Consider the following 22,229-nt stretch of genomic DNA (forward strand, 5'->3'; position numbering starts at 1 on the left):
AGACATTGGGACCCGGTAGGTAGACCTATGGAACGATGTAGACATTGGGACCCGGTAGGTAGACATAGGGAACGATGTAGACATTGGGACCCGGTAGGTAGACATAGGGAACGATGTAGACATTGGGACCCGGTAGGTAGACCTATGGAACCATGTAGACATTGGGACCCGGTAGGTAGACATAGGGAACGATGTAGACATTGGGACCCGGTAGGTAGACCTATGGAACCATGTAGACATTGGGACCCGGTAGGTAGACATAGGGAACGATGTAGACATTGGGACCCGGTAGGTAGACATAGGGAACGATTTAGACATTGGGACCCGGTAGGTAAACATTGGGATTGAACGATGGTTTTTTCCTCCCAATATGTTTGATCGAGGGAACTGAAACTTCTAAGGATTTACTATAATATCTTATCCTTCTGAAAACGAAAACAGAAGGAGGACGGGATAGGAAAAAGTCAGCTGTTCCGAGAACGAACCTTATCCGTTCAGGACTCTAATCAAAAATGTGATTTTGTACGGGCAGTTGTACACTTTTTTTTAAATGTGTATCCAAGTCTTGTATGATTAATTGATTACTGATTACTATTTCCCACTCCCCCCATTCCAGGAAACATTCATGAAGGCCAAGCCTCGGTCTATCCGACACGGTAGGTAAACATTGGGATTGAACGATGGTTTTTTCCTCCCAATATGTTTGATCGAGGGAACTGAAACTTCTAAGGATTTACTATAATCACTTCTGAAAACGAAAACAGAAGGAGGACGGGATAGGAAAAAGTCAGCCGTTCCGAGAACGAACCTTATCCGTTCAGGACGCTAATCAAAAATGTGATTTTGTACGGGCAGTTGGACACTTTTTTTTTTATATGTATCCAAGTCTTGTATCTTGTATGATTAATTGATTACTATTTCCCAATCCCCCCATTCCAGGAAACATTCATGAAGGCCAAGCCTCGGTCTATCCGACATAAGCTGGTCTCTCTCACTCTGAAACGCAAGAACAAGCTGGGCGAGGATGTAAGACGTCGCCTGCAGGATGAAGAATACACGGCAGATTCCTATCAGTCCTGGCTAGAAACCAGACCTACGTCCAATCTAGAGAAGCTACTCCCCCGAAACGAACCATGTCCAAAGCGTTGACCTTGAACCCGGCTAGGCGATCTGGTGACGACCTCTGGCGACATACGCGCGAACCAATGAAGATGCCCCTGCTCAGGAAACTGCAGGCCAAGGTATGTCAAAAGAAGCTGTATTTTATTATGTGACTTTTTTTCAGTCATCATACGAAATTTCTCTTGGACTAGTTTAGACTGGCAGCGGGTGTGGTAGGGTGCCATTGTCCAAACTAGTCCAAAGGGAAATTTCTTATAATGACTGGAAAAAAATCACAATACATAATAAAATACAGCTATACAATACTTTTCCTATTATAGGATACGGAACGTAAAAATGGTTCTGTTTTATTTGTTGTTAAATGTCAGCTCCCATAGCGTAGTGGTCACTGCGCTCGCCTTGCACGCTGGAGACCTGGGTTCGATTCCCGGCGGAGTCAAAAAATTTGCATCATGCAAATGAGTGATTCCGTGACTGGCGGCCACCCTCATCGTTCATGCCTACAATAAGGTATGTAATGTCAATTCCTTTCGAATGTTGAATTAAAGGGTTAAGTAGTAGCCTCCGTGGCCGAGTGGGTATCTCACTAGGCTTGTACGCCGGAGGTTCCGGGTTCGAAGATTTTTCGGTTCTGCTTGGAGCTCGGGCGTTCACACTTGAGTATCTACTTTAATCGTGTAGCGATCAGTGACTTCATTACCAGTGTGAATTGATGATACGAGTGAAAAATGCGTCGAAATGCTTCGTGTAATATAACACACTGGCATGCTCAGGCCGGAACTTGGCCTGGCGCACTGCCGTGCGCCTAGATACGAAATTTCTCTTGGACTAGTTTAGACTGGCAGCGGGTGTGGTAGGGTGCCATTGTCCAAACTAGTCCAAAGGGAAATTTCTTATGATGACTGGGAAAAATCACATAGTAAAATACAGTTATACAATACTTTTCCTATTGTAGGATAAGGAAAGTAAAAATGGTTCTGTTTTATTTGTTGTTAAATGTCAGCTCCCATAGCTTAGTGGTCACTGCGCTCGCCTTGCACGCTGGAGACCCGGGTTCGATTCCCGGCGGAGTCCAAAAATTTGCATCATGCAAATGAGTGATTCCGTGACTGGTTGTTGCGGGGCCCACTCAGCCTCGTGAGGAAAATGAGTAGCTATGTATAACATAAATGCTTATATGTAGCGACCGGTGCCTACCATGCTGGGTAAACATTAAGAGTGGTCTATTGAGATATTTGGAAAATCCTACAATGCTGCAGTGAGCACCAAAGCTGTGATATAATGACTGGCTGTTGCGGGGCCCACTCAGCCTCGTGAGGAAAATGAGTAGCTATGTATAACATAAATGCTTATATGTAGCGACCGGTGCCAGCATGGTAGGTAAACATTAAGAGTGGTCTATTGAGATATTTGGAAAATCCTACAATACTGCAGTGAGCACCAAAGCTGTGATATAGTAACACAAAGAAACGGCATTTATTTATTTTATCTCTCCATCTTGACTTTGGTCTCCCTTAACTTTGGTATCCCAAATCGATATGCTTCAGTGATAATTCTAAATTAATACTAAAGGAGGCACTTAGTAATGCTTTAATTGTGAAAAACCCACAAAAGTTGTGTAAAAGCTCTCTGCTTTCCACAAAGAGACAAGATTTGATTTTCTCATTGAAATTCCATTTGTTTCAGAGTTACTACGTGAAAGAGATGATAGAAACATTGAAAGTAAAGGAAGATGTCGTGAGTTATGCCAAGTTCAAATGGCCACTCCTCTTCTCTAGGTTCTACGAAGCTTATAGGAATTCAGGTGAGTTTGATTTATTACAAATTTTCGCCTTGCACGCGGTAAACCCGGGTTCGATTCCCGGCGGGGCCAAAAAAAATTGTATCATGCAAACCATTGATTCCGTAACTTTCTGTTGCGGGACTCACACAGCCTCCGCGAGCCTCGTGAGGAAAATGAGTAGCTATGTCATATAAATGAATTGTAACACATCACATGCCTTCAGGCACACTCCATTTGTCAAGGGTCTGGGTTTTTCTTACTTTTGGGTTCAATTTGATGCGCATAGCGACCGGTGCCAGACCACTACACTACGGAGGCAGGTGTAAGAACTCAATTCAAACTAAATAGCACTACTCTGCTTAACTCCGTTGACAAAAAGTCCACTCTGAGGCTTAAGAGTAGAGGCACATGCCCCAAAGGATGGGTTAAACTTATACGAATCTACAAAATAGCGCATCCCTAAAGGGAATTCATCATCATCATCATCATCATCATCATTGTTGTTGCGTCTTCGTAGCCGAAGGTTGCTCAGATTCTTCTAATGACATTCCTCCATTCTTCTCTATTCTCTGCCATTCTTTTGCACTCCCCATATGTGTTGATGTTGGTCCATTCCTTGATGTCATCTGTCCATTTTCTTCGTTGTCTTCCTCTGTCCCTCTTCCTGTTCAAAGGGAATTTAGCTAACGAAATTTCTCTCCCCTCAGGACCTAACCTACCGAAAAATGACGTCATCATAGCTGTCAACTGGACAGGAGTGTATGTAGTGGACGATCAAGAACAAGTCCTGCTGGAGCTGTCCTTCCCTGAAATCACAACCGTTGCTAGTCAAAAGTAAGTCAAGACTCGGGTTCGATCCTTTCTTTTTTTTTTTTTAACCAAAAATTCATGAAAATTCATTCCGGGAAAAGCGTATAAGAACTTTAGCCACAGGTCGCTCAGGACTATAAAATTATAAATTTTCGGCCAAAGAAGGTCAAACTTAGCACAAAGATCAATAATGTCCTTGGGCCCTGTTTCCAGAAGGTACGGTTCGGCTGTTATTCCGGACCGCTAGTCAAAAGTAAGTCACGTTCCTTTTTTTTTTTTTTTTAACAAAATACTTTGTTTTATTTCGGCCAAAGTAGCTCACACTTAGCACAAAGATTGGATAAATTATATAGATCAATAATGTCCTTGGGCCCTGTTTCCAGAAGGTACGGTTCGGCTGTTATTCCGGACTATACGGGGAAAAAGCTCAAAAGGAATGAGCGGTTCTCACGACTTGACCTTTAGCCACAGGTCGCTCAAATTTTGCAGAGAGCTTCGATAGTTTATGACGATCAAAAGTGTCCGCGGGCCGGACCTCGAGAAGTGTACTGTTCGGCCGTTATTTTGGGTGAAATCTTTAAAAAAGCTCAAAAAGAGTTCCCTTTTCTCAGGACTTTAAATGTCGGCCAAAGCAGCTCAAACTTAGCTCAAAGATTGGATAAATTATGTAGATAAATAATATTTTCAGAAAATACGGCCCTGTTTCCAGAAGGTACGGTTCGGCTGTTATTCCGGACTATACGGGGAAAAAGCTCAAAAGGAATGAGCGGTTCTCACGACTTGACCTTTAGCCACAGGTCGCTCAAATTTTGCAGAGAGCTTCGATAGTTTATGACGATCAAAAGTGTCCGCGGGCCGGACCTCGAGAAGTGTACTGTTCGGGCGTTATTTTGAGTGTAATCTTTGAAAAAGCCCAAAAAGAGTTCTCCTTTCTCAGGACTTTAAATGTCGGCCAAAGCAGCTCAAACTTAGCACAAAGATTGGATAAATTACCTATGTAGATAAATAATGTTTTCAGAAGATACGGCCCTGTTTCCAGAAGGTACGGTTCGGCTGTTATTCCGGACCAAAGTTTTTCTATTTAGGGCTATACAGGGACAAAGCTCAAAAGGTTCTCAAATATTTTCAGAAAATACGGCCCTGTTTCCAGAAGGTACGGTTCGGCTGTTATTCCGGACCAAAGTTTTGCTATTTAGGGCTATACAGGGACAAAGCTCAAAAGGTTCTCAGGACCACAAGTCCCTCAAATTTTGCAGAGTTTCGATAGTTTATGACGATCAAACCTGACCGGAACCTTTCCTAACTCCAAATTTCAATTTGGTCTGTTTCAGAACCAACAAAGTGTTCACTCAAACATTTACCCTATGTACAGTAAGAGGAGAGGAGTTTACATTTCAAAGTCCCAACGCTGAGGACATTCGGGATTTGGTCGTCTATTTTCTGGAGGGCCTCAAGAAGAGATCGAGCTTTGTGATTGCCCTGCAAGACTACAAAGCCCCGGGTAAGTAAAATAAGGAAAGCAATTAGGGATTCAGCTTGTTTGTGAAGATAGCCGACAAAGTTATTTCCGTACCCGAGGGCGATTTCTTCTTTGATTTCGTACGACATTTGACCGACTGGATCAAAAAGGCGAGACCCTCACGAGATGGTAAGTCTGTGAAAAATCTTAATTTCTTTATTGTACCTATTTTATTTCTATTTATTTATTTGAATCGCTTTGATAAAGGGAACTGTAACTGCTAAGGTTTTATTGTCCCAAAAGTGAAGAGAGAAGAAAGACAGGATAGCAGAAAGCCAGTGGTTCCGAGAACGAAAATAGAAAAGTGAAACTAGTGGTTGGAATGACGTCTTTGAAGAACTGTTTTATTTCAGGGACAGATGTGAAGAAGAAATCAAGATCGCTTTATTGTTCGTTACCTAGTCTCTGAAATCTGACAAGGGTGTGTCAAGCTAGGGGACCTTAAACAGGGAGTAGACCAGAGCACAGGTCCTTATGATGGTTGACTGTGGTTCGGACGGGCCAAGGACCCATTGCAATACTTTCTCATTGCCTTGTATAGCTTCCCTATAATACTAACTTGTTTTTAATAGAAATTAAAAATCATATCTGAGCGTACGGCAGTGCGTCAGGCTAAGTTCCCGTAAGCACACCTGTGTATCTTTATACGAACCGATTTGGCAGGTTTTTCTCACCTTCATAGACCGGATTCCTCTGAAGATGTCATGCTACCTTTTATTCTTAGCCGACAGTATAAATGAGGTATATTAAATAAATAATTAATATGGATCAAATAAATAAATTTCACGTTATTATTCCTGTTCTATTCTCCCCAGGTGAAGGTTCCTCATTCCTGAGTTTCCACCGAGGGGACCTTATACTTCTGGAAGAGGGTAGCACAGGGGAGACTGTGCAGAATTCTGGATGGTGTGTAGGCCGCTGCGACAGGACGGGAGAGAAGGGAGACTTCCCCGCCGAAACGGTGTATGTTCTGCCCACCCTCAGTAAACCACCCTCCGATATACTGGTATGTATAAGTATAAGGAGTGCTTTGTTTAGACTGTCAGCTTAGAACAGGTTGTTCCATTATACCAACAGTTGAATAGAGCACCTCTTTATTGATATAATTTCGTTTATAATTTATACAAAAGTATCAACATTGTATATAATAGCATGATTAATTGATTGATTGTTTTAGTTTGCTTTAATTTTTAACAATAACATACTTAGGTATACAATAAATACCTTCTGGGAGGAATATTATCATCTTTTTAAGAGGATTGATAGAGGTAACTGTAAATGCTAAGGTCTCATTGTCCCGCATAAGTTCCTATTCTTAGTTCCTTCTACTCTGATTTCTAACCCAACATGAACGTTTTAACTCGCCACAGGTACCTTCTTATATCTACTTTTACTTGATGTACTTGTAAGTCTGGCTGTAAGTTCATTGCTCCACTCTTTTACCTGTAACGAGATACTTAATTGCATTATACCTACTCTTATATGTACTATATCTATCACCAGGTATTCTTCATGAAGAAGCTATGGACCAACACCGTTCCCGGCAAGGACAGGAATGCGGACCTCATCTTTCACTTCCACCAGGAGTTGCCCAAGTTACTGCGAGGCTATCATAAGTGCAGCAAGGAAGAGGCTGCCAAGTTAGCCGCCCTTGTGTATAGAGTGCGCTTCGGAGAGAGCAAACAAGAACTACAGGCTATTCCGTGAGTAAATCAAATCATTAATTCGCCCACCTCTGTGGCCGTGAGGTCAAGAGCACTGACTCTCAACCCGGAGGTGGTGGGTTCGAATCCCCGCCAGGGCGGAAATTTTCTAACCAGACTTTTCCGTTCTTGAATAGGCATGGACCTAAAAGAATGTGCCCTGAAGTAATGCGAAAGGGTACATGTCGCCACTGGTCGCTACTCGATTAAAATAGCTACTCAATTGTCCTCATGAGGGTGAGTGCACCCCGAACTGCAAGCACAGAGCCGAAAAAAACTTCGAACCCTGGATCTCCGGCGTTCTTCTTGACATTTTCCCGTGTTCAGACGGTATCGGCGTTTTTCGTCAGCCTCTCAATCAGCCCTAGGGTGATTGCTTTTAGACTGACATTTGGTTTTGGATACAAAATTTTACGAGTGTATACCATTCGCACTCAACCTTTGCTATTTCTTTAGCAAGAGGGATTTCGGGCTGACCTGGCATTCCAATTCCTTATATTCCTGTATGTTTTATATGTTGCAGACAAATGCTCAGGGAGCTAATACCATCGGACTCGATAAAGATCCAGAGTAGTACAGAATGGAAGAGGTGTATAATAGCAGCTTATAACCAAGACGCAGGTAAGCCAACCTAGTTAGCTTGGATGGTAGCGCGTCTGCTTTGTAACCGCTAGGTCGCGGGTTTGATTCCCGCCCGGGGCGAACTTTATCTTACGAACTTTAGGTAATTCCTTTAAGCAATGAACCCTTGGTGGTGCAGTGGTTAACGCGTTGGACTTTGGATCTAGAGGTTGATGGTTCGAGTCCAAGTCAAGTCATGAAATGTATCTAGGTGTAATAATAATTGGCAACCCCCCTGAAGTTTTACTGAGTGCTCCCTGAGGGGAATTATTGCTTGAAAAGAAAGTACCTAATAATTGGATAACGATATTTGTGACACGATAAAAATCCTTTTCGTTTTTCCTTCAGGAATGAGTCCGGAAGACGCCAAAATCACGTTCCTCAAGATCATATACCGGTGGCCTACGTTTGGGTCGGCCTTCTTCGAAGTGAAACAAACGACTGAACCCAACTATCCGGAAATGTTACTCATTGCCATCAATAAGCACGGCGTCAGTTTGATCCACCCTCAAACCAAGGTAAGAAACAGGGTGATTTAAAAAATTGTGCTAAGTTTTAAAAACTCTGCACTCTCTTAAGGTATGTCCACTGTCCACACATACACTCTCTTAAGGTGTGTCCACTGTCCACACATAGTCGATCGGCCATCGATCGATGGGCCGGTCGACACCCCTTTACAGTTCTTTTTTATTGTTGAAAGAAAAAAAAACGGGTTACTTTCTGGTGTTCTCGTGTTGACTTTAAGAAAAAAAAAAAAAAAAAAAAAAAAAAAAAAAAAAAAAAAAAAAAAAACGGGTTACTTTCTGGTGTTCTCGTGTTGACCCAGGACCTGAATGGGAAGTATTGTGCCTCCGAGTCTAATGTAGCAGTTGTTTGATAGCCATGACATAAAAACGGCGGTGAAACACTCAGATTTTAAATATAAAAAAGTGAGTTGTATAAATTTTGCTAAAATTCCTCTCTCGTTTCTATTCCAGGAATATGTACAAATAAATTGGACATTTACAAAATCAGAAAATTGTATTTACATGAAAAAAGATTCGAAAGCAAGTACTACAAGAAAGGTATACAACTGGAGGAAAAAGAAATAAAATTAATAAAGTCTTGAAAGGAAGATGGGAGAAAAGAATTGATTAGAAAAATTGAGTAACCAAGTACTTTCCAAATTCAATTTGAGTTTGTTCGTTCGTGTGTGTTCTTTTGAGTATGAGAGTAAATACAATAGTGAATTATCAGGATAATATAATTTGGTACCCTGACATTGAAGAAATACATACGAGTATAAATTTAGAACAGTATTTAAACCTGAATTAATTTCATAAATATCAGGTAGGTAAATATTTAATATTTCAATCAATAAATTAGTCTAATAATTAAATACACATAAGTATAAAGTACAGAGAAGTGTCCACCAGAAAATGGTCCCATTAAAACAATTTAACAGAGGGATTTTCCAGGGACTTATTTGGTATATCTTCAGTCAATTTAAGTTTGCACTTTTGCAGAGCAAAACACTATGAAACAGGCTCTATTTATTTACCTACATAATATAATCTCGAGTGGTTAGATCCCAGCATAGGACCTACTTAGTGCTTTTTATTTCACCTAACATTAATCTGGACCGATACCTACTTTACAGGCACTTCAAGTGCTGCTAGCTAATGTAGTTAAGGAGACTTTCCTTGAGTACCTATTTACGTATTGTAGGTACCTTTAGCAAAATTTGTTATTGAACAAACAAAACTTAAACGAAAAATCCTGTAACAAAACATTTTTTGTTCAACATGGGTATTGAAAATCTGTACCAGTCTCCATGGACCAATATGAGTCAATGGCGCTACGTGTTACCCAGTGTGGGTAAGTGAGTCAATTGCTTTGCCTAGTAAGTAGCTATCACTATCACAAGCCAGGGTAAGTCAAATGATCTGGATGTCTCATAATAGTATCGGCTGGGGGGCAATGTGGCCTTGGTCCAGGTTCTGGCGTGTAGGTAAATGTGAGTCCTGTAGCATAGATAATACCATCATTGCGTACGAGGGACACAGGGACCTGCGTCGGTTGTCTCACCCACAGCCATTCCCCTCGAAATGAAGATATATCAGGCACAACACATAACATACTCTCCTGACACCTATACATCGTCTCCGCCTCTACATCACCAAACCACACCTGTAGGTTAGGCGTGAAGTTCTCTCCGGATAATTCCAACATGGCTACCTCTCCGCCACCATTGAGATGTAAGCTATGTACAACAGGTACTGGAGTGACGGGTGTCCTCACAGGACCCATCCCTTCATAGAACTGATACTCTGCCTTGTCTGTACTGATGATTGTCCAGCACGCACCATCATTCAACATCTCCTTGTTTTGTTCTTTGGGACAGGGCGTGGCTTGGAACTGAATAATTCTCTCCTGCGATAGACACAGGTACATCCGTTCCGTATCTTTCATATAGAAGGCACACTTGTGTAGTTGAGACACGGGATCATCCGCCTCCAGGAGAGACATCTGCTTGTCTACTTTCCTAATGATAAGTCGAGGTAATGCCATGCCTGTCACGCTACACACCAGCTTCACTGTGGACCCGTAGTGAATATAACCATCCCTCACGGAGAACTCTTCACTCTCAGACTCATCATCATCCAGGAGATGTATAGTGAATGCACCCCATTGTGTAGAAGATGCATGGAAGTTGCCATTCTCTACATGCAGGTAGCGTGTAGACACGGTTTGAGATCGGAGACGATTGAATAAAGCCACTTTGGTTCCACTAGCAATACACAGGTCAGCATTCTTGAGCGATTGTTTCTTCTTTGAAGGTTTAGAAATGACTTTGATCCTCTTGCTGGTAAACACACCTATATCATGACCACTCCCATAAAACATTTTCACAGACAACATGAAGTGTTTTCTCTTATCCGAGTCGGAAATATAAAGCGTCTTGGCGGCGCAGTACTGCTTACCATTGTTTAGATCTAGCTGCTGCATATCCTGATCTGAGTTCCCTATGCCTATGAATGCACACAGCTGAGCTGCCTGTTCAGATTCTCCCTCACGTAGTAACCATACAAAGATCAACGTGGCAGCGCGGTAGGTATGCTACTATACTAGTTCACAGGCTAAAGGCCTCCTTAAGTAAATAAAAGTAAAAATATCCACCCCCTTCCAATTACCTCGCTGGCTTTCTCCTATCCTGTCTTCCTTCTCTCTTCGATTTCGGGACGATAAAACCATAGCAGTTACAGTTCCCTCTGTCAAACCTCAAAAAATAGTACTTGCCTACGTAATTATAAATACAGTTCTGTTTATGTATGTTGTACTTGATGTTTAATTGAAGGAATAATTGAAATTTGGATTTACATACCTACATGATTATTTATAGTTGGGTTTGTTATTGCTCATTACAATAGAATAACTGGTAATAATCCCGACTTGCTTTAAACAAACATAAATTCTCAGGGAAAATAAATGTGTAATTGTTTTACAATACACAGTAATACCTACCTACTTAATTATTTTTACTCATGTATAAAAAAAAAATAGGCTTCATAGAGGGAACTGTAACTGTAAGGTCTTATCGTCCCGAAAGCGAAGAAAGAAAGAAGACGAAATAGGAGAACTAAGTCATCAAAACATGTATAGTACCTATTTTTGAGCAGCTTTTACTGGGTCGAGCTGGTGACAGATTTCTACCCTAATCTAACTAAGTACTCATTAAGAGCCCAACGATCTTTTACTCATTAAGTACAAGTACCTAACTCAAATATAGGCTTTTTTTAATGCATATTAACAATTGAGTTGAGTGCAAAAGCGTCCATGGGTTAGCTTCAGCTTTCAATGTCGCGTAGACATAACTTTGTTCCAACTTCATATGAATCATATGGCACTGTGGTATAACCTCCAAGCCCCCCATTCCCTAAACCCATTATTACTGTAATTAGTATCATAATAGCGAGTGACCCAACTCATACAACAACAAGGAAGAAAATAATGTGTCATACTCCAGCATTGAACACTGTCTTATGGGAAACTGGTATACTCTGGAGTTACATGTGGGCCTGGAGGATCTTTTTCTAAATACCTACTTGAGCAGTTTCTGGTTTCTGCAGGACTGCAGAGAAAGTTTGTGATGCTGAAGTGTTGTGACCAGAGTCTCCCATACAAATCACTATTGGCTCAGCTATAATTTCTCAAAAATCACTCCCATTCTGAATGTGTTTAAGTACTTAGGTATTTATTTATTGGCTTTTATGCAAACATCTTTTGATGGAATAGAAATAGACTCCTAATAAAATATTTAAGTAACAATTTTTGCTATAAGTAAGCTAGTGATCCAAACCTGACCAAAATATTTTTTTTTCTTTTTTTTAGATTTCCCTGGATTACAAAAGTATAAGTTGGTAGGTAAGTACTAATTTACCCACAGTCAAATGTTTTCCAGGGTCTTTGTGTGCTGGGCATGTTTTTCACACAGGTCCTGTTATCTGTGCCATCGTTTGAAGGTACCACCGACCCATCAATTCTTATCAACCACTACAATTACCATTGTTTTGAATGGGAACCCACAGGTACAACTTGATGGAATATTCTCGAAATGGTAGAAGTACAAGTACGATATTACAAGTCATAATCAACAAGTAAGTACAGGAGGTAGAATATACTTGATTTGCACGGATGGGATGAGACTGAAAAGTCCCTCTACCGCCACAGACGTAACCCGAGGGAAGTTAAAAATAAAGGCAGGCAGAAAGGCATACAAAGATCAACGTGGCAGCGCGGTAGGTATGCTACTATACTAGTTCACAGGCTAAAGGCCTCCTTAAGTAAATAAAAGTAAAAACATCCACCCCCTTCCAATTACCTAAACCCCCATGCTACCGAAGTAGTTTATCAAAATGAATCACATTGCAATGGTCTAGAGTAATAAAAATCCGTCTACTTGTATTTGTAAATAATTTATCACACGAAATATAAAAATAAAACAGAATACATGTCAGAAGTATGAAATATGTACAATGTAAACTATTTACACAATGGCTGCCCGGATATGTACAAATAAATTGGACATTTACAAAATCAGAAAATTGTATTTACATGAAAAAAGATTCGAAAGCAAGTACTACAAGAAAGGTATACAACTGGAGGAAAAAGAAATAAAATTAATAAAGTCTTGAAAGGAAGATGGGAGAAAAGAATTGATTAGAAAAATTGAGTAACCAAGTACTTTCCAAATTCAATTTGAGTTTGTTCGTTCGTGTGTGTTCTTTTGAGTATGAGAGTAAATACAATAGTGAATTATCAGGATAATATAATTTGGTACCCTGACATTGAAGAAATACATACGAGTATAAATTTAGAACAGTATTTAAACCTGAATTAATTTCATAAATATCAGGTAGGTAAATATTTAATATTTCAATCAATAAATTAGTCTAATAATTAAATACACATAAGTATAAAGTACAGAGAAGTGTCCACCAGAAAATGGTCCCATTAAAACAATTTAACAGAGGGATTTTCCAGGGACTTATTTGGTATATCTTCAGTCAATTTAAGTTTGCACTTTTGCAGAGCAAAACACTATGAAACAGGATCTATTTATTTAAATAATATAATCTCGAGTGGCTAGATCCCAGCATAGGACCTACTTAGTGCTTTTTATTTCACCTAACATTAATCTGGACCGATACCTACTTTACAGGCACTTCAAGTGCTGCTAGCTAATGTAGTTAAGGAGACTTTCCTTGAGTACCTATTTACGTATTGTAGGTACCTTTAGCAAAATTTGTTATTGAACAAACAAAACTTAAACGAAAAATCCTGTAACAAAACATTTTTTGTTCAACATGGGTATTGAAAATCTGTACCAGTCTCCATGGACCAATATGAGTCAATGGCGCTACGTGTTACCCAGTGTGGGTAAGTTTTTGTTCAACATGGGTATTGAAAATCTGTACCAGTCTCCATGGACCAATACGAGTCAATGGCGCTACGTGTTACCCAGTGTGGGTAAAGGAGTCAATTGCTTTGCCTAGTAAGTAGCTATCACTATCACAAGCCAGGGTAAGTCAAATGATCTGGATGTCTCATAATAGTATCGGCTGGGGGGCAATGTGGCCTTGGTCCAGGTTCTGGCGTGTAGGTAAATGTGAGTCCTGTAGCATAGATAATACCATCATTGCGTACGAGGGACACAGGGACCTGCGTCGGTTGTCTCACCCACAGCCATTCCCCTCGAAATGAAGATATATCAGGCACAACACATAACATACTCTCCTGACACCTATACATCGTCTCCGCCTCTACATCACCAAACCACACCTGTAGGTTAGGCGTGAAGTTCTCTCCGGATAATTCCAACATGGCTACCTCTCCGCCACCATTGAGATGTAAGCTATGTACAACAGGTACTGGAGTGACGGGTGTCCTCACAGGACCCATCCCTTCATAGAACTGATACTCTGCCTTGTCTGTACTGATGATTGTCCAGCACGCACCATCATTCAACATCTCCTTGTTTTGTTCTTTGGGACAGGGCGTGGCTTGGAACTGAATAATTCTCTCCTGCGATAGACACAGGTACATCCGTTCCGTATCTTTCATATAGAAGGCACACTTGTGTAGTTGAGACACGGGATCATCCGCCTCCAGGAGAGACATCTGCTTGTCTACTTTCCTAATGATAAGTCGAGGTAATGCCATGCCTGTCACGCTACACACCAGCTTCACTGTGGACCCGTAGTGAATATAACCATCCCTCACGGAGAACTCTTCACTCTCAGACTCATCATCATCCAGGAGATGTATAGTGAATGCACCCCATTGTGTAGAAGATGCATGGAAGTTGCCATTCTCTACATGCAGGTAGCGTGTAGACACGGTTTGAGATCGGAGACGATTGAATAAAGCCACTTTGGTTCCACTAGCAATACACAGGTCAGCATTCTTGAGCGATTGTTTCTTCTTTGAAGGTTTAGAAATGACTTTGATCCTCTTGCTGGTAAACACACCTATATCATGACCACTCCCATAAAACATTTTCACAGACAACATGAAGTGTTTTCTCTTATCCGAGTCGGAAATATAAAGCGTTGATAGAAATGTATCTACTGTGATCTATGTCTAATCAAACAGCCAAGTCCCATCTCATAACTATGATAGTAATGATGGGAGAATTGTAGCAAGATAAATAGATAACTACATATCTTTAACTGTGACAAATCGATTGGGTTCACAAGATAATTCACCGCTCTTCTTCTCCCCTCTCTCTGTGTCTCTTCTCTTTTATTCCTTCTCCCTACAGGTAGATTCGTATAAGCTTAACCCAACTTTTAGGGCTGCTGTTTGACCCTACACCTAAGCCTCTAAGTGGGTTTTTTATGTCCCTATAGGTAAGTATACCAGAAGAGAGTGGTTATAGTTTGCCCACTTGGGTGTTTTGGTCAATAGGACCTTAGCAGAAGAGCAACTTCTTACACGAAAGAGAAACTATAATATATTGAAAATTGAATTCTCTTCTTCTTCCTAGCCTTGCCTATTCAGAGGGTCGGCGTTTGTCATTAAAGCGCGAGAGCAATATTTGGGTTTTACCCTGAGAATCACCCCTCAGATTTTCGTAGAAATGGCCGCCACAGTCACTTCTCAGACTGTCTGACAGACCTTGGTCTCAAGATTTTTCCGCCATTACAGAAGGTCTGAGCTTGAGTGGCTGGCATAGGAATTAGGAATACACCTTGTCGAGTGGTGAAACCCCTCATAGGCCTCATACTCACCCTTCTCTCTCCCATCTTTAGGCGCAACGGAAAACCCTCAAATCCAAGGCTGCCTCGAACGCGGATAAAGTTCGGTCTGATTTGCTGAAGAATCTGCTGGAGCAGCAGCTGCTGAATGATGTCCTGGGGAAGAATGAGATGGCCCTTCCTCCCCCCTCAGTAAGCAGAGAGGTGGATATGTTCGAGTTACCCCCCGCTCCTGCCCAGACTGTACAAGACGAGGAGGAAGATAGTGAGTAAGTAATCTTTTACCGCGCGTGACTGGATCGTGTAAACGGACCTTGAATTTAAATTTTTGATTCGCGCGGGAATATTTGAAAATTTGAAAAAATTCAAGTTTTGAAAAAGAGACGGAAAAGCCGGAAAACTTATCTTTTCGTGTGATTTTCTCCCTTTCTTAATAGTTGAGTACGTTTTGTCAAATGCAGTTGTGTTGCTAAATAATTACCTGTGTGTTGTGAGTGATTTCTACTACCTATCTCATAGAATCAAGGAAAAAAGTAAGTACCCAATACTGACTTCCTTATCTATGAACATAAATCATGTTCTATCCACTAGGTAGCTACCTACCAAAGGATGTTGATTACTAACCATAATCAGGAAAGTAGGTATGTTGGGACTTCTGTAAATATGGCATACATCAGGCCTTGTTTGTTTACTCAATTTAGAAACTGCCCTGGCTTTTGTGCTTTACAAAGAACGTGGAACTTTTTAGGTGTTTTGCTCTTCACTAAAGTTACCTACAATGTACTTAGTATTTTGTTCAGTAGATAAGTTGAACTTAAACTGAGATAAAGTTCAGTTTGTAGCCAAAGCCATACCTAAGTTGGAGAAACATAGGTAGGTACCAACTTGTCCCTCTAATCAACAAACTTCAAGACTAGATGAAGAACCATTTAACTGCCGTTTTACAGGGAATGGAATTCTCTCAAAAACTTGGTCTGTTGGACTGTCTGAAGCTGTGTCCACACATAGTCAATACAATCAATTGACTTGGCCAACAAGGTGAATCTATGTTGTCATGGCAGTGTACTGTTTCAGTCAACATCAATTGAGTCCATGAACAAGTGATCCATGGTCAATTGACAGTATTGACTAAGTGTTTTTCTGCCACACACTTTCCAACTCTCTGACAGGTCTGAGTGTGGAGTAATTGGCTCAAAAAACATACAAAGTCTAAAAAAATGCAACTCCTAAAAAACTCCTGGTAAAATAATGTATAAGCTTAAAGATCACAGTGAAATAATAAACTCTTTGCATGCAGGAGTGATTTAAAAAAAAAAAAAAAAAAAAAAAAAAAAAAACTGTCACTCCAGCTTTTCATGCTGTTTCATGGGAAACTGGCACACTCTTGAGTTGTATGCTTTCCCTACAGAAACTGCTTGTATACATATAAGTAGTTAACTACTTACATATTTTCATTTTTTTGTATGTTGCAATATGTCTTGAACTCACAGCTCTTGAAAACATCTACATCATGGGAGTAAATGGTCTATGGAAGCTGCTAGAAGCCTCTGGAAAACCAGTACCTGTTGAGACATTGGAGAACAAAGTTCTTGCTGTCGGTATCCTTTATTTTACCCAAGTAGGTATCTAACTAGCCATTAAAAAAGAAGAAGAAGAAGAAGAAGAAGAAGAAGAAGAAGAAAAAAAACTGAAACTGAAACTCCCACCAAAATTGAAGGCATCAAAGCTTGACATGAAACCAGAATGGGTTAATGCAGAATATTTTCCCAAGTAATTACTACTGTTAGGTTTAAGCTAGGTCTAATGTATGCTCATTACAGTCATGTTGCTTATAATGTTCCTATCACTAACTTCCTGTCTTTGATTTGGATAGATCATAATCTAACTTCCTTCTCCTTGATTTCTACTACTCCTTCACTTTAAGAAATGAACAAACTTTAATTTGGGAACTTTTGTTGATTTACATTTTACAATTGTTGAAGGAATAATTATTCAAGTATTGTGTTTTCAGACCAAGCTCATTTCTCTCATCTTATTCTTCCTCAAACAATATGATATTCTTACATTTCTCTTCACCAAGCAACTTCTTACACGAAAGAGAAACTATAATATATTGAAAATTGAATTCTCTTCTTCTTCCTAGCCTTGCCTATTCAGAGGGTCGGCCTTTGTCATTAAAGTGCGAGAGCAATATTTGGGTTTTACCCTGAGAATCACCCCTTAGATTTTCGTAGAAATGCCCGCCACAGTCACTTCTCAGACTGTCTGACAGACCTTGGTCTCAAGATTTTTCCGCCATTACAGAAGGTCTGAGCTTGAGTGGCTGGCATAGAAATTAGGAATACACCTTGTCGAGTGGTGAAACCCCTCATAGGCCTCATACTCACCCTTCTATTATTATTATTATTTTTTAAATACATATTAACAATTGAGTTGAGTGCAAAAGCGTCCATGGGTTAGCTTCAGCTTTCAATGTCGCGTAGACATAACTTTGTTCCAACTTCATATGAATCATATAGCACTATGGTATAACCTCCAAGCCCCCCATTCCCTAAACCCATTATTACTGTAATTAATATCATAATAGCGAGTGACCAGTAGCGTAGCGTGGTCTAAATCCAAGTGTAGGGCGGACACTAATTTCTATCACAATATCTATCTAATAAGAATACAATAATTTTTTAAAGTCAATATTTAAGGGTATTTGAGTGGAATTTTTGAGTGTATGGCCGCCATACACGCCCTACATGGACGCTACGCCACTGCGAGTGACCCAACTCATACAACAATTCTAGTTATATTATTTAGCGTATGACCATTGTACATCATAATTCGAGTTAAGTTGCTCTCATTAAATTCCACCAGACCTCGGTCCACAAGAACGGTGAAATCACTGCCTCGGTTTCCCACACTCGGCGGAATATATTAATTTCCAACTTCCTTCATAACTCCATCGTCATTTTTCCCATCATTCTGTTCCAAGCCGGACTCGTGTTTCGCGTATTCCCACAGCAATAACGTTGTTTTCCAGAGTCCCTTTACTCCAGCAGTAGGCTACTACTATTATTGTGGTCAAATTCTCAAATTATATTGAGGATAAAATTCCATACCTTGGCTGGTATTGAACCCATGCCCTCCTGTTTACCAGGTGAGCGCCTTGACCACTACACCACTGAATATGAATGTATTTTGTCTGTGGCTATTTTTTTTTTTTAATGACAGGCATCAAACCTGGTACCTTCTCCAAGTTGAACAGCATGTTACCACTGATTTTCATTTAGCTGAATAAAAACCTTGGCTTTTATTATATGCTGAAATATTTTCTGATATTTTAATCTAGGTAATTAAGAAATGGATGATATACTTGAACTTGATAGCATGGGTTCACACACGGCTACTTACCAAATACATTATTTGTAGTTTTATATTTATTTCTGTGCTCAAACACTCTTGACACTCAACTTTTTATAACCATTGCACTGCTATCACATATTAGGTAAACTACCCCAAAATCTATAAAGTTATGATGACTTTATGTCAGTCCATTTCTGGATATTTTTCATGCCTCTGGGATCTAATGGCCAATCTTGCCACTGAGAGCTTACAGTGTCAAGGGTTTTCTTTGACATCACACATTAGATTTGCACAGGCCAGTATTTCTTGAACTCTAGATTACTCTCTGTGGTAAGAACAGGCATAAGAAGCCCAAAGGATGTCTTTCATCATGGGAGTGAAGACCTTGGGATTGATAATCTCAACTCTAATACAAACCTTGTTATTTACGGGAGAAGTGGTTAGAGATTTTCACACTGGTTTCCTAATGCTCTTGGTGCCCAAGATATCAACTGATCATCGTGACATGTATTGTAAGTTGTAGAAAACTTCACAGAAAGATCCACAAGCCATCCAGATTCAACATTTTCCAAATTCTGCGTTCAGCTTCCAAATGGCACTTTTTGTTTACAATCCTCGATGGGTGAACTACAGTAACTACACAAAGCAAAAAAACACAAAACACTTCTCAGGATATAATCAAATTTAAGGTTAAGTTCTTCAGCACAGACACATCACTAAAATGCTAATTTACTTTGAATGAAATCATTGTATGAGTATGTTAAAATAATTCTGTCAGTCATCATTGGACGAAAATTCAAATCGGACATTTGGACGTTAAAGGAATATGATTTACGTTCTCGCTTGATTGAGCCCGTGTTTGGTGCTGTATGGTCTATTGGTCTGAGGATCCCACAGTAATTCAACATTTTCCAAATTCTGCGTTCAGCTTCCAAATGGCACTTTTTGTTTACAATCCTCGATGGGTGAACTACACAAAGCAAAAAAACAAAACACTTCTCAGGATATAATCAAATTTAAGGTTAAGAAGATTTAATTTTTTCCCATGATCTAGAATTGTACATTCTTGTTTCGTACGTTGAATGGGATTGAAATCAAAAACCAAATCAAGGAAACAAAAAGTTTTACCTATATAAATCACTTTGGTATCTATGTACCTACACTTTATTTACCTACATAGACAAGATACATAGGTTTGGTGATTGATTTAAAGTTCCTACTCCTACACAACTAATACTATCACTTTAGTTGTTTCAACCCTATAGTTAGGGTAGGGCGTCTGCCTTGCTCGACAGGAGGAAAGAGGACAACATCATAGACGCAGAAGAGAAAGACATACTGGAAATGATTCGAGCCGAGGAGGAGAACGAAATAGAGTTCGAAGAAGAAATAGCAGGAGGAAAAGAGGAGAAGACGGAGAAAATAAAGTTAACGCGAGAGATGTTGGCAGAACAGCAGAAAATATTGGACAGTTTGGTGAAGAAGAAGGCCAAGTCGGATGATGTGATAGATGTGGATTTGACAGAGACGTCAACGAGTGGGTAAGTGAATCGATTGGACTGAGTGAGTTGTGCAAAAGAACTACTCTTTTCACTGGAGTACTGAACTCTTAAACTCCTCATAGGTCTAGGGTCGGATGTTATCCCTACTAGATAAAGATCGTTCTCAGAACGACTGGTTTTCTCCTATCCTGTCTTCCTTCTCTCTTTGCTTTCTGGACCATAAGACCTCAGCAGTTACAGGTCCCTCTATCAAACCTTTTCAGTAAATCTTATAAGAGATTCATATCAACGAAACATCCCATCTGTCCAGCATCCTTCGCATACACTTGTACTTAAGATACTTGCTATACTTACGAGTAATCATGCATGAAATAATATAACAGATGATACCAATATCTAACAATATGATTGATACGTATCTATGTGATCAAATAGATTCCTTATTTAACAACAGGGTGATATGAAGATAAAACTGGAATGAGCTTTATTATTTGCGTTTGCAATTCGATCAATTCTCTGTAAGCAATTTTAACTGTGTAAATTTGTTACAAATGTCGTTCCCCGATTAATACAGTAGGTACGCTAAATTTTATGCTTTGACTTGGACTCGATTACAATAGATTGGATAGATTTTATGATTTGTCTTGATTTTATCCCCAAGCTAATTATTCGAACTTCAGGGAAATTATATTTTCCCTTCCATTTCCTTCCGTCTATTTACTTCTTATTTATATAGATATTAATATTTTTGATGGCAGAAGATTTCAACAGAGTTCTATTGACGTACCATAGTAGTATAACAGAGTTCTATTGACGCAACATACGTAGTACCCTGTAAAATACGAAATATAGATATTCGATGGTCTAGAAATAGCGTGCAAAGACATGAAGAATGAAGATAAGTGATAGAAATGTGTCTACTGTGAGCTATGTCTAATCAAACAGCCAAGTCCCATCTCATAACTATGATAGTAATGATGGGAGAATTGTAGCAAGATAAATAGATAACTACATATCTTTAACTGTGACAAATCGATTGGGTTCACAAGATAATTCACCGCTCTTCTTCTCCCCTCTCTCTGTGTCTCTTCTCTTTTATTCCTTCTCCCTACAGGTAGATTCGTATAAGCTTAACCCAACTTTTAGGGCTGCTGTTTGACCCTACACCTAAGCCTCTAAGTGGGTTTTTTATGTCCCTATAGGTAAGTATACCAGAAGAGAGTGGTTATAGTTTGCCCACTTGGGTGTTTTGGTCGGATGTTATCCCTACTAGATAAAGATCGTTCTCAGAACGACTGGTTTTCTCCTATCCTGTCTTCCTTCTCTCTTTGCTTTCTGGACGATAAGACCTCAGCAGTTACAGGTCCCTCTATCAAACCTCTTCAGTAAATCTTATAAGAGGTTCATATCAACGAAACATCCCATCTGTCCAGTATCCTTCGCATACACTTGTACTTAAGATACTTGCTATACTTACGAGTAATCATGCATGAAATAATGTAACAGATGATACCAATATCTAACAATATGATTGATACGTATCTCTATGTGATCAAATAGATTCCATATTGAACAACAGGGTGACGATAAAACTCGAAGGAGCTTTATTGGGTGCGAATATTTGCGGTCGTAATTCGATCAATTCTGGATTTGTAAGGAATTTTAGCTGCGTAAACTTGTTACAAAATAATGTCGTTCTCCGATTATAACACTGCGCTAAATTTAATGATTTGTCTTGGATTCGAACCTCCATAACCGTAGTCCATTGTGCTAACCACTTCACTACAAAGGTTGGTGAATTTTGAATTTTTGAGATGTTTGATAGAGGGAGCTTTTACTTTAACAACGGGGGTTTTATTGTCCCGAAATCGAAGAGAGAATGAGGACAGGAGAGGAAAAGGCTAACCGTCCCGAGAACCTTATTTGTTTAGGATAAAGTTCGTCCCTGACAGGAATTGAACCAACGACCTAGTCCTTTATTTTTGATATAAGTACCTAATAATGTATTACAAAGTCCAAGGTTTCAGAGATGTCACAAAAGATCTAACCAGGTCGCAGTAACAAAGGGCGTTTATT

The 22,229-nt window shown here is 39.8% G+C and overlaps 3 protein-coding genes and 1 long non-coding RNA gene across 4 annotated transcripts; 2 read left to right on the forward strand and 2 right to left on the reverse strand.

The window, feature by feature from the left end:
* Positions 1-1,602: 1,602 nt before the first annotated feature.
* LOC113467892 (myosin-VIIa-like) lies at positions 1,603-8,649 on the forward strand. Its single transcript, XM_026824363.1, has 9 exons — positions 1,603-1,632; positions 2,809-2,926; positions 3,613-3,739; positions 5,047-5,216; positions 6,050-6,261; positions 6,738-6,937; positions 7,461-7,558; positions 7,907-8,076; positions 8,536-8,649. Exons 2-9 carry the CDS (start codon positions 2,827-2,829, stop codon positions 8,647-8,649), a joined length of 1,191 nt encoding a protein of 396 aa, XP_026680164.1. The 5' UTR covers positions 1,603-1,632; positions 2,809-2,826.
* Positions 8,650-8,747: 98 nt separating this feature from the next.
* Positions 8,748-10,616, reverse strand: LOC103510275 (suppressor of hairless protein). The gene has a single exon (XM_026824367.1). The coding sequence runs from the start codon at positions 10,544-10,546 to the stop codon at positions 9,458-9,460; it is 1,089 nt and encodes a 362-aa protein (XP_026680168.1). The 5' UTR covers positions 10,547-10,616; the 3' UTR covers positions 8,748-9,457.
* A 1,853-nt stretch (positions 10,617-12,469) lies between these two features.
* Positions 12,470-14,644, reverse strand: LOC103510276 (suppressor of hairless protein-like). The gene is made up of 2 exons (XM_026824368.1): positions 13,574-14,644; positions 12,470-13,483 (listed from the first exon to the last, which is right to left on the reverse strand). Exon 1 carries the CDS (start codon positions 14,609-14,611, stop codon positions 13,610-13,612), a length of 1,002 nt encoding a protein of 333 aa, XP_026680169.1. The 5' UTR covers positions 14,612-14,644; the 3' UTR covers positions 12,470-13,483; positions 13,574-13,609.
* Positions 14,645-15,678: 1,034 nt separating this feature from the next.
* LOC113467893 lies at positions 15,679-16,958 on the forward strand. The gene is made up of 3 exons (XR_003391819.1): positions 15,679-15,830; positions 16,245-16,335; positions 16,788-16,958. It is a non-coding gene; the product is annotated as an uncharacterized LOC113467893 (long non-coding RNA).
* The last annotated feature ends 5,271 nt before the right edge of the window (positions 16,959-22,229 follow it).

This window comes from Diaphorina citri, unplaced genomic scaffold (assembly GCF_000475195.1).
Source record: "Diaphorina citri unplaced genomic scaffold, Diaci psyllid genome assembly version 1.1 scaffold579, whole genome shotgun sequence".
NCBI classification, from domain to species: domain Eukaryota; kingdom Metazoa; phylum Arthropoda; class Insecta; order Hemiptera; family Psyllidae; genus Diaphorina; species Diaphorina citri.

What these genes read in the sequence shown, in the direction of transcription:
- LOC113467892 (XM_026824363.1), top strand. Translation starts at nt 2,827, where the DNA reads ATGATAGAAACATTGAAAGTAAAGGAAGATGTCGTGAGTTATGCCAAG. An exon ending in AGCTTATAACCAAGACGCAG is followed by an intron (nt 7,559 to 7,906) that starts GTAAGCCAACCT and finishes TTTTTCCTTCAG; the next exon opens with GAATGAGTCCGGAAGACGCC. An exon ending in TGATCCACCCTCAAACCAAG is followed by an intron (nt 8,077 to 8,535) that starts GTAAGAAACAGG and finishes TTTCTATTCCAG; the next exon opens with GAATATGTACAAATAAATTG.
- LOC103510275 (XM_026824367.1), bottom strand. Translation starts at nt 10,546, where the DNA reads ATGCAGCAGCTAGATCTAAACAATGGTAAGCAGTACTGCGCCGCCAAG.
- LOC103510276 (XM_026824368.1), bottom strand. Translation starts at nt 14,611, where the DNA reads ATGTTGTCTGTGAAAATGTTTTATGGGAGTGGTCATGATATAGGTGTG.